Source organism: Lagopus leucura, unplaced genomic scaffold, assembly GCF_019238085.1.
Source record: "Lagopus leucura isolate 7727_CA_CO unplaced genomic scaffold, USGS_WTPT01 Super-Scaffold_100019, whole genome shotgun sequence".
Classification (NCBI taxonomy): Eukaryota; Metazoa; Chordata; class Aves; order Galliformes; family Phasianidae; genus Lagopus; species Lagopus leucura.
This window is the reverse complement of record NW_024962273.1, coordinates 10,237,927-10,255,066: the sequence shown is the minus strand read 5'-3', so window position 1 is coordinate 10,255,066 and position 17,140 is coordinate 10,237,927. Positions and strand designations below refer to the sequence as shown.

General features: G+C 42.1%; 1 protein-coding gene across 2 annotated transcripts in view; it reads right to left on the bottom strand.

Annotated features, from left to right (window-relative positions):
• Window positions 1-17,140, bottom strand: part of SEMA5B (semaphorin 5B) — a 248,368-nt gene that overhangs the window by 18,514 nt on the left and 212,714 nt on the right. For both annotated transcript variants that reach the window (XM_042877572.1, XM_042877571.1), the window contains exons 15-23: window positions 16,704-16,885; window positions 13,594-13,737; window positions 12,079-12,226; window positions 10,486-10,711; window positions 9,601-9,819; window positions 7,693-7,863; window positions 6,627-6,776; window positions 5,677-5,721; window positions 2,302-2,507 (exon numbers count right to left, since the gene is read on the bottom strand). In XM_042877572.1, the coding sequence (XP_042733506.1) occupies window positions 2,302-2,507; window positions 5,677-5,721; window positions 6,627-6,776; window positions 7,693-7,863; window positions 9,601-9,819; window positions 10,486-10,711; window positions 12,079-12,226; window positions 13,594-13,737; window positions 16,704-16,885 (1,491 nt within the window). The remainder of the gene's footprint in view (window positions 1-2,301; window positions 2,508-5,676; window positions 5,722-6,626; window positions 6,777-7,692; window positions 7,864-9,600; window positions 9,820-10,485; window positions 10,712-12,078; window positions 12,227-13,593; window positions 13,738-16,703; window positions 16,886-17,140) is intronic.

Sequence of the window (17,140 nt, the reverse complement as noted above, 5' to 3'; positions counted from 1 at the left end):
TGCCTGTCACATGACTGCAGGTTGATGCACCTGAACTGTTTCACCTGCTATTGTTCTGTAAATAAGCCTCATTTGGTGTGTCTTTCAGTATGCCCAAGTCTTTTCTCCTCAAGCCTAACTCATACAGTCCCAGCTGCCTAATGCCTTCCCCTAAATAAACCAGATTTTCAAAACTTGATCTAGTGCCTATGCACTTCATGTTCATCGAAAGAAGACTCTAGCAGCTGCTCACTGTTGCTACACACTAGATCAAGTATTCAGAGATGGATCTATCAAGGAGGTCAACTCCCTCCTGATACTTCATTAACTAATCTGCTGCTATTTTAAACTTTGCTCAGCTTTGTTATTACTTCTACTCTGCTGCACCACTTTGCACAGACATATTGCTTTTCAGAATCCATTTACCCAATCAATCACGATCATTCTGGGAACAATCTCATTCTCTTCTAAATTTTAACTATTCTTTCTACTTCAGCATGATCTGATGGAATAAGATAGTATAAATTATGAAGAAAATGTTAATATAAAGCCAATCCTGCAATGACACACTTCCTAGAAAAAAAACACACACAAAAAAACAAATAACAAACCACCCGTCTTTTGCCTTCATTGTTTGCTATGCAAGGAATAAGGTGACACCCTTTCTCACCTTCATTCCTGGAAGACTTTCTCACTTGGATCTTCCTATTAACTTTGTCACAACTCCTCAAGTAACTGAAAGTTTTACTGTCATAGTTTGAAGTTTCTAGGATCAGGTCCCAGTTCTTTACCTGTCTTAATAATTTATTACCTAACCCATGTATACAGAGTGTGTAGAATAATACATCCTGTGAAACTTTGTTAAAAGCCTCTGAAAATCCCAATATGTCTGCTGCTTTCCTCACATCTAGATCAATATTTATTTAATTTAAAAAAGGAATCCAATTTGCCTGACATGATTTACTTTCCACAAATCTATGCTGACTCGCATTACGATGCTGCATCCTTATTAAACTGTATGCAACTGTAGCCTTATAATACTAGAAAATGTATTTTCAAGACTGTATTTGTAGGCAGCAGGATCCTCTGAGGGGTTACAATGCCCAACACAAGGAATTCAGTGGATCCTTATTGCCCAGCTGGTCTTTTATTTTGCAGCTCACACTGTTTTCCCTTAAAATGCCAGAACAACACTGACTCTTTTCAAAAATGACTTGATACAAGCTCTTAATTCTGATGCGTATTCACGTATTCACATTGCAAATCATGGACATATATCAGCAGTCCTCTTGTGCCCAGAGTTATAAAGTCCCTATGTTGAAACAACCCCAACACCCAGGGTGTTCAGCCTGTGGCAATGGTCCCACAGCCAATCACAGTGTTGGGTCTCAGTCAGAAGCCAGGCCAGATCAACAGAAACAGACAATCATAATGTCAACAGCACATAGCTTTACGAAGGAATAAGCAGCTGGAGGATTTATTGCTGCTTTGTATTCACATCCCAAACAATGCTCTGCGCTGTTCAATTCACCTTAGGCAGGCTGTTCTTCCCACAGTGACACAAAAAGCATTGCGCCCATCCCACTGCTCAGCTCTCTGATCTCACATTTCACCTGCAGACCAATCCTCATACAGAGTGCTGTGCTACTATTTCAGCATCTCGTCTCCTGCACCCTTAGTCCTGTCTTCTCAGATAACAGGTGATATTCACCTTAGCAAGCAGATGTCCCAACAGAATACATCTCTTCAATATTCTCCAAAGGCTTCAGCACCCAAGTCTACAGCTATCATTAAATTTCTGCATGGTTGCCTGGGGATAAATCCTGTCCAGTCCTGATAGAGGGGGCAGAACTCTCTTTGCTTTCTCATTTTCTCCACTTTTGCAGTTCACAAAGCATTTCCAGAATCTCATCCTACCAATAAGCATTTTCCCAGCTATTTGTCAATGAAGTTTCAGTTTTTATTCTTCCTCCCCTCCGTTTCCTCTTTACCACGCGCTAACAAAGCAGTGAACTGAGCTCTTACTGATTTCTTAGAGGACAATTTGTATATGTACAATAGTCAGAATGGCCTGGAGTATGTTGGTATGTGGTTGCCAGACTGGCATTCATCAGGACTGTGAAACAGAACAAAATCCCATTGCAGTAATGAGACTTTTTAACCCCTTTGTGACAGTATGGCTAAATGCCCCTTCAGCACCACATACAATGCCAACAGCAGGGCGCAGAAAACACCAACCTACCCAATTCAAACCATGACACAAACACAGAATTGTTCAGGCAGTATCAAGCTGTTTGTGGTGTTTCCCATCAAGTACCCTACCTTGAACTCCATGGGGGTGTACTTCTCATTCTTGGGCGTTGTGTTGCCCTTGTAATGAAGATGGTTGGGAGTGGTTGGGTGGATGACGGTCGACTCCTGGGACTGCCTCTGACAGCGCTGGCAGTACACGTAAATCACAAATGTTAAGAGGCTAGAGCCAAAGAAGCAGGAGACCCCAGTGGCAATCAGATGGATGAGACTAAAACCTGCAAGGGAAATGACAGGAGACACTATTTTTAAAGAACAGCCTTTTTCCCTCTCCCGACAAGACCACAGGTGCAAATCGCAGCCGTGACATCTCAGGATCAACTTTAATAAGCTGTTGAAGCCTGAGTCTTACGTTCCAACATAAACTGACATAATCTCCCTGAAAATCAGTCTCCCCACTGCAGCTCTGCCTTGTGCAGTTTAACAATTTCATGCATTGATTTCTCAAAGCTCCCACCCTGTCTCTCCTCTCTCCCCTCTATTGATATTGAATCTAAACATTATGTTAAGCTGACAGCTAAAGAAATGAGCCATACAAACAATGCACAGTAACAGATTCCAAAGTGTGTGTGTGTCATGGAAATAAGGGGATAAAAATCCTCAGTGTATCTCTGAAGGGGAAGGAAAGGAGGAGAAACCCCTCTCTGTCAGCTGCCCGAAATGCCTATGAGACTGTGTGTGGGGTGAGTGAGACACAGAGTCCGTCCTGTGTAATCCTAGCATAGTCAGCGTTCTTGCTTATTCACAGGGGAGTGCTGCCTGGCCACCTCTGCACTACCTCTGAGGAGTATTTGTACAGCTCCGAGGGAATGAGAATCATATGGAGGAAAAAGGAAAGGGGATAACTGCTTGAAAAAAACCTGCTTTGTTGGCTTCCTCCACAAAGATAGGAAGACAGTCGCAGGCAGGTGTCAGTGGGGTAGCAACAGTGTGAATTTTTCCAAAGGAAAAGCTCCTAGCCCAAAGCCTCCTGCAGAGATCTCTCCACATGGGATTACAACAGCACCCTCCGAGCCCTAGGAAGAAGCTGTAGCTTCCAGGAGTGCCCTGCGCACTGGGCATACCTGACTCCCAGCTCTGGCTGGTGGGAGAAGAATGTTAAGAGTATTCCTTGCTCCGCTCTCCCTTTGGAGAGTGTCAAACCCCTCTGTAAGAGGAACTGCCATAAGATCCCCACCAACACCAGAACAAACATTAGAGATCCTTACAGCCACAAAGTTAACGAAGCAACCAGAGACATTCTTGTGTAGCAATAATTTGCGACCCTTCTGTCTTTTGCTGTGTTGCACTGGGGAATCTACAGAATAAGAATCAGCAAGGATGGCCCCAAATATTACCGTATTCTAATGCTTTTTCTTAATCTTTCAAGCAAGAATGACAGGGACAAATGCCTGGGAAGGATTTCTTCCTTCCAACTGCTTGCCCCCTCAGGACAGCTCTCCTGGAGGATGGCCACACTGGCTCAGTGGGGACTGCAGTGGTAAAATTCTCGTACTACTTAAAAAGCCAATTCATTTGGGCAGACTGCTGTGTTGACTTAACTGTGTGCAGAGAAATGGAAGGGACTACTCCGAAAGTGGCTTTAAATGCGGTTCATTCTTAATCTGATCACGGCGTGCATTTTTTGGTGCCATCTTACATTTTAACTGATATGCTTTTCAAATACAGAATTCTGCCCATTAGTCTGCTGCACTCCTCTAATCTTTAGTTAAAGAATATCCTCCCGAGTTTAAAAGGAACCAAACCAATAGAGTCCTACAGCAAAGTAAAGCACTTCAATCATAATTATAGTAAGGAACATACAGAATATATTAGACTGACAAGTTACATTTATTTTTCAAACCACACTATAAAATTCTATTGCAAGATTACCACTTTCTATTGTGTTCTCACGATGGTCCAAAAATGGCAGAAAGACAGCAATTTCCTACTGAATATTGTTAAGATATTTACAAAAAGACATTTCCTTTCTAAAAAATCTCAGCCTACTTTACCTCACTCATGAGAGCTGAAACACAGATATGTAACTTCATTTAGTGAAGCTACATGATACCACTTCATTCTCCTTCCATCCAGCTTTGCTTATATTGCACTGAATGTCTCAGTACATCTCCCAATTCACTTCAGTAGGAAATCCTTCTTAAAACACAGAATCATAGAAATGTGCTCCTACATTCCACTCTCTCCTTTCAAAGAACCATCTGATTTATCAGGTGAGTTTTAGCAGTACCTGAGACAAAAATTATTTCGTCTGCAGTATGCAAATCCCTGTGGGAAAGTTTTCTGGTTCCTCACTTGGAAAATACAGATTTTCTGAGATGCATCAACACATTTTCTGTTGATTGGCTTTCTTGCCAAATACAATAGAATGCTAAGTAATAAATGATATTAGCAATGGTAAAATGTAACAGCAGCAAGTATAATGCTATAAGAAAAAGAAGGAAATGTGAATAGAGAGTATAAGGGCAGAATGCAACCCATAGAAAGGAGTCCTGGAACTGAAGCAGATATATTGCACTTTCTGGAAGGGAAGGACTGATGCAGAAAACCAACTGTTATACTATAGGTGTTGAAATCTTATTTACATTGATTGGAAATCAATTGATTGTCCAACAGTCATAAACACAGGGCCGCATTTCCATTGCACAGGTGGCATGCCTTTTTTTTTTCTTTTTTTTTTTTCCATCATCTCCACAGGGAGAAAACATTTTAGCAGCCCGCAGATCATTTAGATTTCAGGAAATCAGGAGTGTGGTGCTAGCAGGAATTGAGATGGTCATTAGTGTGAAACTAGCATTTAAAAACACTGAAAGCACCTGCCATTTTCTTTAGTCTGAATTTTTATCACAGTGGCTCATGGGGCAGTGGAAGAGTGAGACTAATGACTGGATCTTTCCTAGTTACGTGCAGAAAGGAGACAACTTTGAGGTGAGGACTTCAGTGAAAAGAACTTGGAGGACAACTACTAACTGAAATCTAGTCCTATATCAGAAAAGGAACTAAGAGACTTGGTTCAGCGAACTCTTTACAGGTTACTTAAAAACACCTGCCTCCAAACAGCAGGAGGCTTACAGTGGTGAAATGAGGACTGTGCCTTCCTTTCTCTTGAACCTTTGTCCTGTGGGTAGAGACAGACAAGTAATGTGCTCCCTGGTAATAAATGACCTTGGTGGCCAAGCCAAACCCCCAAGTAGACAAAAATCTTGGAACTGACAAGAGGCCTGTGTGATACATTCCTGCAGTCTGACTCAGACAGCAAGACTCCAGTGGAATTAAGGCTATCACTGGGATGTGAGCTGTATAGATTAATGGTTTGCTTGATACTGCACAGGGAGAATAGAAGCCAGGTTAAGACAAAAATAAGATATATGGTTAGTGGTATCCTACCTCCACAGTTTGTGCTCTCATCAATGCTGGATGCTGGCAGGATCACTAAACAAAGAGAAGAAGATCGGAGAAAGTTGTCATTTTGCCACCACTTTACTTCTTTAAGTAATTAAACCCCCCTGTGATTCAGGCACAAGAAGCTGCTCATGTGTTCTGCAGCAAGCTGAGAGTCTCTCTAAATTGAATGAAAAGCTCAGACTGTGAACCACATGTAACAAAACCTCTCCAAAGACCTGGCAATTACAGTACAGTTACCTGATCGCTATTTAGCTTCTTCAGTTTAGGGGAAAGAAGACAGCTAAGAAAATCATGGAAAAAGAGACTACAACCGTCTGGGGATCTCAAATTTTTAAGCTAGGTCATTATAGTCCAGAAAAGAACATTTGGAAGATGTTATTCAGGCTAGACCAATATCAAATACTTTCCTGAGAGATTCAGTTTCCACAAAAAACAGAATGGAAAATGATGATTGCCATCTGTCCATCATTTATGCTGCTGTTAGACCTTTGATTATTCTCCCCACATCACATAGTGGTTGTCTCCATCTGCCCGTTTGCTTCTTCGTGATTTTAGGATGCTTACTTTCATAACTGAACTCAAGCATCTTCTTTTGCCTGCTCCATGCTGAGAATAGAGCTCATTTTTATAACCCAGCCCTAGATGAAGGGCTATGCAAGGTTAAAAGGTTCAATTTGGGTGAAGCAGTACTAGTTATTCATTCCAGATCTAGGTAATTCTATATTAAGAGAGCTGAGATGCCCCAAAGGAATGTCAGTTATCCTGTACCTTCAACAAGGGAATTGATAACTTATTTGTTAATTTTTTGCTTTACTAGAAGCATCCATACCCTTTTTTATAGCAGAGAAAATCTCACCCTAGTTTGACGCCTGGTCATGAGCTTCTCTCCTACATTGACCCACCCTCTCCGTCTTCAGTGACATGGTACATACCAGGAATTTCATTATACAGGCAATCTTGGTACTGTGTGCTGTTTCCAATGCACTGAGAAGAGTCTGGGCTGTGTACCTCGCAGTAACGGCTGCGATACTGGATGCCCTCTTCATTACACAGGCTCCACTCTGACCACTCTGACCAGCCACCTTAAATGCAAATCAAGAAAATGCACAGAAAACATCACCAAGAAGGAAAAGGATCCCTTGTGGAAACCAAACTTCTCCCGTGCTAGAGAGCGTTCAGATCTTCACCTGGGCCTCTCCCACACATCCGATCTGGGGGCCTTCCGCAAGTTTAATCGTCATGATATAAATAACAGTGCAAGCATCATAATCTACTTGTCAGATTGTAATTTTCTTAATACAGAGTAAATGAACCTTTGCTGGAGCACTGCACAGTGCAGAATTGGTTTTAAAACTCCTATATCAGCTTTGTGGTTAAAGACAAACAAGCATTTGGATGGGACAGTTTTGTACAGGACCTCCAAATTTGATGTAGTCTCTCAAGGATACCCCAAGCAGCCAGCACAAATTACAGTGCTTACAAAGCTTTACTAAGGTTGCTAAGAGGAGGAATCAGTCTGCACTGGATCAGAAATACACAAAAGTGGTTCAAAGTCAGCACAGATGTGAACTTTGTCCTCTGAGCTGTAGCACACATTCATCTGCCAGTCTGTGTAAGACAGAAAAAGGATCTCCCCTTCAGCAACAGTACAGATTGATGCTTCATGACTCCTTTTGCTTGTCTTGAAAGCTTCCACATTCAAGAACCATAGTCTTGCTTTTTCAATTACTTTAAATTGATCGTCTGTTAACAAGATTTTGCCTGGCTGGCACCAGAATGCCAGAGCGTGGTCTGGTGAGCAAGTAAAAAGAAAGGTGATGAAGCATTTGATTTGAACACTAGGATGTCTGCTTTTTCCCTGGTTCAATATACATTTACTGAATGGACACTAAAGCTACTAACTGATGGTGTTCCTGGCTTATTTTTATGACATGCTGCAGATGCACCTTGCTCTCATCAGCACCCTAATCAGCTGAAGCAGGAACCCAAAGTGCCTACCTTCACACGGGTGGGTGTTGCAGAGAGCCTCCTCAGTGTGCAGCCCGATGCAGATATCCTCTCCACTAGATGGAGCTGGGTTGGTGCAAGTCCGTGTGCGCTGGTAATGCCCTCCTCCACAGGTTGCTGAGCACTGAGACCAAGGAGTCCAGCAAGACCAAGAGCCTTTTACTGAGGATATGGAAAAGCAAGGAGAAAGAGGTACATGCAAGTGATTACTACTCTCACTGTGACACAGAATCCCAGTATCTCACCTAGATCTACCCTACCCAGACTAGCTGGCACTTTCTTGTACCCCAGGACATTTGGGCTTCGTGTCAAGAGAGGGTTGAAATGTGCTGCACTCTGTGGATGCTAAATGAAGTCCATGCACAGAAAGACTGCATCATAAACGACCATAGCAGAAACTATTCTGTAGGGTGACTGTCTTATTTTTATGCAACTTTTTATAAAATATCCTTATTACATTGTCTTTTGACACTTCACCTATAGTAACAGCACATTTACTTGGAAAAAAGTGGAGCTTATATCTTTCTTCTCAGGGTCCCAAGTCTTTTAGTCCCAGACTTCAGAAAACCTCAGAGGCTTTATGTGAGCACAGTCCCAAAACACTTTATTAATAAATCCAGGGTGGGAACTAAGAACTCTGGGTCCCAACCCCTCTTGTCAGGCTACTAGACTACCTGATTTTCAGGTCCCCATGCCACTATTTCAGGAGACAACAACCTCGTGACTTAGTGCAAGATAAACCTAGGATTTGTGTATACATATTGAGTGAGGCAGGAACGAAGGGAGACACATAGAAATAGCAATCATGCACTCAGAACAGATTGTAAAACATCATAGTGTCTAAAGGGAGAAAACAGCACAGGAGAAGGGCACAGACGTTGGTGAAAAGCCACTGAGAGTTTCCAAAATAGTACTAATAGCTGCCTTTATAGTGCTAGAGTTATTTTTTTTTTATAGGCCACAGAGTGCAATATTAGACACTCCTGCTTGCTCTTACTATGCATTCTGATCATGTTTTCCTATCTGCATTGGCACTTTATCTTTGCATTGAATTTTAATATCATAATAATACCATAATAATGCAGCAATTTCAACTGTAGGCCACAAACTATATTGCCAGAGGTAGACAGAGCTACTGCTAGAAATTGCTAGAACTACAAAAAGACATGGTGATTTGTTTAAGATCATTTAAATTTAGCTTAGATAGCTATTACAGAGCAAGGAGAACGACAAGAGAGATAGTATGGTAGTCAATAGTCTATTATTACTATTCTGGACAAGGAGTGCAACATAAACATGAGGACAAACTTGAAAACCAGGAAACCAGGCAAGAATACTCCCTGCTGTCTGTGCAGGAAATGGTAACTGATGTCAAGAGTAGATGCCCATCGCAAGAACAATACGTAAGCAGGAGAGGGGGAAGAAACAAGTGTTCACAAGAAGAACTGCCACATCAAGCATCTCTACAGCATTAAGTCACATTCATTAAGCCCGTCTCCTCACCAAAGTGCAGATGTACCATGATGCTCTCCACTGGATGGAGCATCAAACCTACCTCAAGCAAAACACTACTAAACAAGCCACCATACTGTTTCATTTAGAGGTTGTGGCTGTGTTTCCCTCTTAGCCTAGGTGAAACATAGGTCACAGCACCAAAGTGTGTGGATTGCATATATGAGTCATTACAATAGTTTTGGTTTTGTTCTGTTTTTTGGTTTTGTTCTGGTTTTTTTTTTTTTGTTGTTTTGTTTTGTTTTGTTTTTTAATTAAGGAAAATCCCCCAAATTAAAGAAAATTAAAAAAATGAAAGCACCTTGGAAATACTGATTTTTGGTGTCTCTGCCATTAAGATGAAGAAGAATACCTCTGAATTTCATGCAGGAAGATAATCATGGTTACCTGGGCAAGGATGTGGGTTGCAGTCTTGGTACTCCATCGCTGACCCCACGCAAGGCAAGCCACCATTTTTAGGTTCAGGGTTTGTGCATGTTCTTTTCCGGATTCTAAAGCCCAACTCACAGTCCCTGGAACAGGAAGACCAGGCCCCCCAAAAGGACCAGCCCCCATTGATAATCCGTGCAGAGGTCTTACCAGTCTTGAGGAGGTCGTCAACAAGAGCTTCAAAGAAAAAAAAAAACAAGACATCACAAATCAATCAGCTGCTTTTTTTAAAAAAAAAAAAAAAAAAAAAAAAGTCTTCAGTTCATGAATAAAATCAGGATTTATACATTCTGGGGATGAGTTTCTGTTGAAAGCCCTTAGTAGCAGTTCTGTTCCATAGTGTTACAGCAAAGTTAGAAGGAAGTGAAATGTGTCACATACAAAACGAATCTAGTGATAATCTTGATAAACGAACTTTCTGGGCAGCAAATTGTGGCAATCTGGGCTGTGCTGTCAGGACACTGACTTGCACTACAACAGTAGTGAAGGGAATAACCCTGGAGGCAGTGCACAGAGGGACCTCCAGAGAGAAAGAAGAGTGAAGACAAACTATCCCACTATCCCATCTCTTCTTACATCCTCATCATTTGCCCATTCTCATTAGGGCAGCCTGGAAGTACCGAGAATAACTCTATATACTACCATAACAGGGCTGCATTGACTTCTACATCACAGGGCTCTCTCCATCCCTGCCATTCTGCAGTGATGCTAGTCATACACTTATGACTAGATAAACCAAGATTTATGTAGATATAATCAGGTTCTTGCTGTTCTGAGAGAATTCCCCCTTCCACCAGCAAACCTAAGCTTGTCCCATAGTTCCCCAGAACTGGCAAGACATACAATCAGTTTCACACATAGCTGAGCCATCATTGGGACAGAATCGACTCTCAGTCTTCTTTCTCCCAAACTGCAGCTCATGGGGATCAGACAGCTGGGCACGACACGTGTAGCGGAAGCGCTGCTCCTGGCGGGCACCATTCTGGGTGATGTTGACAGGCATCCAAGGGGTCCAGGGTGTGTTCCTACGTACTTCTGGGCAGCTCTCTGGGTTGCAGGTCTTATATTCCTGCAAGGAATGAAAACCACTGTGACCTTCCTTATCGAAGAGCAGCAGACTAAGTGACACAAATTTGTTTGCATCCTAAAAAACAACGGGGTGCCTTTGTATCAAAAAAATCTTCTATTCACCTTCTCTGACCTCACAGATACAAGATAGTGCTGGGTACAGCAGAAAACATGGGCACTATGGAGGCAGTGGTGGTACATAGCCTCAGGTGGACTTCAAGGATGAACTGTGTTTACTACTCTTATTTCTCCCTCAGGTTTGTATTTCTTTGCTGACTCAGAGTCCTGTGGGGCTTAGAATGCATGGTACGTAATGGGCAGGAAAATAACACAAGCAATGCATAAAAGTAACAACAAACTACTTTTCTGCTATGACTCTGAGATGCTGCTCTCAGGTCATCCTAGGAGAGCCCCATGAGGACAAAATATCAGTAAAGATCATTCCTTGAAAATTTTGCTGTTTTGTTTCTAAGACACTTTTAGATAATCTTTTTTTTATTGCTATTTGTTGTTGTTTGGTTGGTTTTTTGAACTCCCTAGTGAAGACCTTTTGCCATTCTTGGTATAAAGATGAGCATCTATTGAGTATAGCCAACATTCTTGCTGGGTGGGGATGGAATGATATGGGGTCTTTACAATTCTCACCACCAGCAGGAGGAATTCCAGTGGAAGACATTGAGTTCTTGTCTAAAAATAAATAAATAAACCCTACTATTCTGGCAGAAGGAGAGAAATGTAATGCTTTAGGACTTTATGATTCTAGAGTAAATGCCAAACAGCTTGTGAACAGATGGGAGGTTCCAGATCAGATCTGCTTACACTGAAAGAAAACTGCCCATAAAACTAATTAAAACAGCTGCATGGAACAGCTGCCAGAATAGGAAAGGGAGAATAAAGAGAGAAAATTGGTAGTCATTGCCTCATTGATGGGTTAACTGGGTATTTGACCTGTTGGTTACTCAAGTATGAAAACGAGACTCGTTTCTGTTGTGTGTAGGACCTCCTTGACTCAGCAGGATCATTCTTGGGAGTGGGAAAATGAAATGTAGAGTGTCAGGCAAAGGACTTGATATCTAAGTCTAGAGAAGCCTGCAGAAGCTCTCTGTATGCCAGTCTGTCCTAACCTGTACACACACACAGACACACACACAGACACACACGCACTCACACCAACTTCACTGACTTCTGGAATCTGCCACCTCTCTGCTTCCCAGTTCATTTCAGCATCATCTCCAGCAAGAGCTGAGGATAGCAATTTCTTCTAGCTTGAGAAATAAAACCAAGATGGAGAGAGGAGTTAAATACCAGGACCCTAGAAGCTAGATGTCAATAAGTGCCTGATACTCAACGTCAATAAACAATACATACCACAGGACAGCCTGGACATGTATTTCCATTTTCACATGACCTTTGCCTTGAGTGAATTCCTCCACCACAGTTCACACTACATTTATTCCAAGGACCCCATGAAGACCAAAAAATTGGCAATGGACATGGACTGTTCTCATTACAGAATCTGAAAGGAGAAAGCACATTATTCAAAAAACATCCATGTAAGCACAACTCAAGGATAAAATGATGACGGATGCAAAGCTAGATGGCACACTGCATTTGAGTGCACTTACTGCATGCACAGAAAGCTAGCAGAAGGCTCACACGAGTCAGATTAGCAATATTCCTGTTCATGACAGAGAACTGTATCCTCTATACTGATGGAGGAGTGGTTGACCAGGCTAACCACTAAGACAGCTAGAATCATAAAATCAGAGAATCCTAGAAGTTGGAAGGGACCTTTAAAAGTCATCTAGTCCAACTCCTCTGCAATGAACAGGGACACCAAGGGCCCAATCCAGCCCTTGAAAGTCTCCAGGGAGGAGGCTTAACTAACAGGAGGTCAATCCAACATTGATCTGTCACCACTGGCAGGTGCTAAACACTTGGCAATCTTCTCATCTCATGATTTGGCCCTCACTGTTATTTAGTCCCTAAGAAACTAGTGTTGTAACTGGAGCTGAACTGGAAGATATATGCATATAAAAGCAGGTCCTGAATTAATGTTATTTCATGTTCCCTTTAGAAAAGGTAACTTCAATTTTGTTCAGCTTTTTAATCAATATTGTTCTCAAATTGAATCACACAGGACTGTAATTGACTCAGATGTAGTCCTTAAAACCCAAAAAGGACCATTCTGAATGGCCACAAATCAAACCAAACATTAAAATGTCCCAAATAGGGGAAGTTAAATGAATTGCCCTTTGTATTCTGAGAAATGCAGAGAGATCTGTCTTAAGTGACCACTCAAGGGACAAGCAACAGTCTACTGCCAAGCAGAGGTGGCCTTTAATGAAATGTCAAAGCTGGAAACCAATCTGGATGCCTTGAAACATGTGTTTAAGGAGGGGCTGGGCTTGAAGAAACAAAATAGTGCAGATAGCTCTGAAAGTTAAAAAAGCATTGTTTTTAATTGATTTTGCATGAAATTTGCTTAGTTCAGATGGGAAAAAAAGATGATTTTTTTTTAATGCCACACCCTGCAAAAACTCAACTCTGAATCTGTCTTGAGTTGAAACTGGCAATGAAAGCTGCACATATTCAACTGCTTCCTTGACTTCCTTCTGACAGGTCAGAACAGTGTACTTTTCTATAGGTTTTAACTGCTGACAGCAGACACAGCTTCTCCTTTCACTGAGGAGGCGTCAGTCCCTGATGTTCAAGGAACAATGCAAGAGAGAGGCCATATGTGAGTAACCTCATCCCTCCTTGGCCATGAAATTCCTTCTGCTCTGTATATTCAGCCTTATTCTGCGTTCAAAGATCCACCATTTTCAGCTGCCAACATTATAACCACAGAAATGAACACACAGTGTCGTTAACATCTCTTACCTCTCTTCCCTGCTCTGTCCAACACAGACCCTGCCCCCATACCGTGGAGCAGGGTTGCTGCAGGACCGCTGGCGGACCTGAAAGCCTATCCCACAGGAGGTGCTACAGGGGGCCCAGGAAGACCAGGGTGTCCAAGCGCCATTTCTAATTAAAAGTGTGAGAGAGAAGGGATTATGGGGGTTGTCTAATAGTCTTCCCATGCTTAACAGTCAAACACATAAGGCACTGATGAGAGACTGCTTAAACTGAAGAAATTTTCATAACAAGCAGACCACACCAGTTGAGATTTATAAAGGGGACTCTCAAGATTGTTCAGCACTGGCCTTACTTCCCTGCCACTGAAGTGTCTAAGAATGGGACAGGAAGAGAATGAAGCCAACAATGAATGATTTTGAAGATGCCTCTTAGGATTTCCTGGACAACACTGTGGATGCTACAACTTCCACTGCCTATTCCCACATCATCTTCCCCATGTCTCTTTTTTCTGAGCCAATTGATGATCCCAAAGTTGTATTTCCTGGACTCTTTGACTCCTATGCAAAGGGTGCAGGTTTTGAGGCTCACCAATGCCAGTTGTGCCAAAAAAAATTATCCTCTGCTAACTCAGAAGACACTGATGCTTTAAATCTCTTACAACAAAATTGCTACCAGCTCCAATGATTTTCTCACAAGCTTCATAATATTTGGTGTTTTCCTAAAGCCTTTGGCATTGAATTCTATTAGGTGGAAATCTCAAACTTCATAAAAAATAACAATAATTGCTTCTGGCTTTCATGGGAGCTTGAAAAATCACTGTAGTGTGACCTTAAATCTGTACAAACCAGGAGGCAAGTAAGAGCTCAGAGGCAGGATTGAGTTTCAGGCTAACAAATGATTGCATCTCAAATGAGAAGTGGTAACTGAGCCTGAAGCAAATTTGACGTGAAAACCCTGAGTTCACACCTCACAACAGAGATGCCAGAGCATGTGCATGTGGCCAGCTTCTCTGAGGCTGCTGCCTGCAGTAACTCCACCACATGCTCACATGGAAGTTGACATTTTCATCTTTAAAATCTCCTGATTATTAAAGCTTGCCTTGGTCTGATTTGGCAGGACTACTAAACCTTAGAGCTTCACCAAGGCAAGAGAGGAGGAACCACATTCTGTCTTCTGTGCTGCAGGTTTCATTTCATTTGGAGCCAGTGGCAATGCTCTGTCTTGCAGAACTGCCTCATCTTGACACTTCGCTGCCTTAAGTTAAAAAAATCTTCTCTTTCCCCTGTAGAAAAACCTTTTTAAAAAGTCTAGTCAAAAAACAGCTCAGGTGCTCTCTGGTTCTTGAAAGCTAAGCTTGAAAACAGATGTTAATTTTCAAAGCATTTGTTGAGCTAAAAACACTGCTGGCAAGAAATATTTTCTGGCATAGCACCAATCAGGGCAGAGGATGAAAGTTAAAATCCACGTTGCCCTTCACACTTTTTGTATTTGTTATCAATTCTTGCCAGTTCTTGGCAGGTTTATTTCAGAACCCTGATAGATATTTCTCCCCTCCTCCTCTTGCTCTCGTATCCCCCTTCCTTCTTCGCTTTGCCTCTCCCACCTCAAACAAGGTCACAGAACAAGAAATTCACTTACATAAAAATGCTACTCTTCCAAGTTATTCTTCCATGTTTTAAATGACCTACTACCTCCCTAGTCCTTAACTCAAAACAAAGATTATATGGTAAAACATGAAAAGACAAAATCGAATGGAAGGTTGCTGCTATTGTGGCAAAAAAAAAAACCAATCTTGTCTAAAAATTCCTCAGAAAAACAATTCTCAGTATCGGTGTTTGAGAGTTTTTAACAGAAAGACACTTCCCATTTTCAGATTTCTAATAGAACTCATCTTTAGCCATCCTGCTTCCTCCTTGCAAAAAGAAATCTCAATGCCATATGAAGTCAATTAAAGGAAATTTGAAGGCTGAGGCGGATGCAGGATGACCAGATGTCCTTATTTTTCAAACCATGCTGTTTTCCTGTGTCTTAAGATTGAATAATTTATTTTTCATCCTCTTCTCAGAAGCTGTTCCTACCTCTTTTGCCATCAGAGCACTGCTGAGAAACCCATCCCTCTGGTGTAATTTGCCTTTGCCAGTGACATGAACAGGCAGCACAGAGGTAGGAATGACTACACATCTTTTAGGCAGCACAGCCCACAACTGGAAGGAGGGATGCCAAATCAAATATGAGTATTGATGAATTTTTGGTGCCAAGACACAGCTCTCTAGGGAGGAGCCAAGAGACAGCTGTCTTTAATGGCATCAACATTTATAAGGAAGATAAAGTAGATAAAAAACAGAACTGACCCAATATTTATCAAAATATTGGCTGGCACCATCCTGCTTAAGCAGTATTTACCCTACTGTGTCATCTTTCCTTAGGTCATGACATGATATAGTCCAAGGGTGATGGGGTAGCATGGACACAAACATGGCAGCTATGTCTAGGCACCCCACCAGAGGACATTTAGCTTCCATACTGCTAAAGTATGAGCTCCAGACTTCCCTAAGAAGATGGCATGGGCATAAGATGAGCTGCATGTTGTTTATGGGACGTGTCCAGTGAGTGTGCCTCCTAGGAGCAGCTGGCTGCCAGGATGGCATTCTGCAGGCAGCACGCGGGAAATGAGTAGTGCAGGCAAACCTTGCTTACAGCCATATTAGATCCTGTCTCTTCAAGCACTGGTCTGCAGGAGCTCTGTTGCAAAACACACAACCTCAGAATTCAGACTTCGCAAAATAATGACTGAGTGCTTACTGATGTATTTTAGCTTATTACTATTCAGTTGGATAACATCTACCTCTACTTTACTCATCTCTGATGAGTCACTACTTACATACACTTGAGGGAAACTGAGGCTTAGTATAGGCAAGGTTAATGTTAACTTTGATTGGAGTGCTCATATTCCAAGGACCCTGTCTGAGACACACGAAAGTGCCAGGATCCCTTTGCTCTAATCTCAATCTGGATCTCACACACATTCTGTTGGCTGGGATACATCATGGTCACGGAAACAAAAGAAAAGAGATAAGCTGTGAACAGTCACAACTATTGCTCCCTTCCAAAAATGCACAGAGATGCTGACTTGCCTTGAACAATTTGCGACCTCGATCCTGGCCCCTTCACAGCTGCGACCTCCACAGCGAGGACGAGGGCTGTCACATGAACGTGACCTACACATACAGGAGCCTGTGCTGTCCCCATCTGAATGCTCACACAGTTGCCATGGGGACCAAGGCCCCAGTCTTCCATTTGTTGTCAGGTTTTTCACCTAGTTTTAGGAAAAAAAAAAAGAGGAAAAAAAAAAAGGTCATTACTAGCAAAGTTTACATTTCTGGAGATATCCCCACAATAGAAATGCCAAACAAAGCTGCTGGGGGAATTAAGATGTAGCTCAGATAGGAGCTGTCTGTGCTTGTGAGTAGGATTCAAAACAGAGGGTTGTTTTCAGGCCATGCCGCATCAGTGTTTACCTCCAAATTCCACCCCACATACCTAACATGTGCACACAGGCACCCAACCAGCC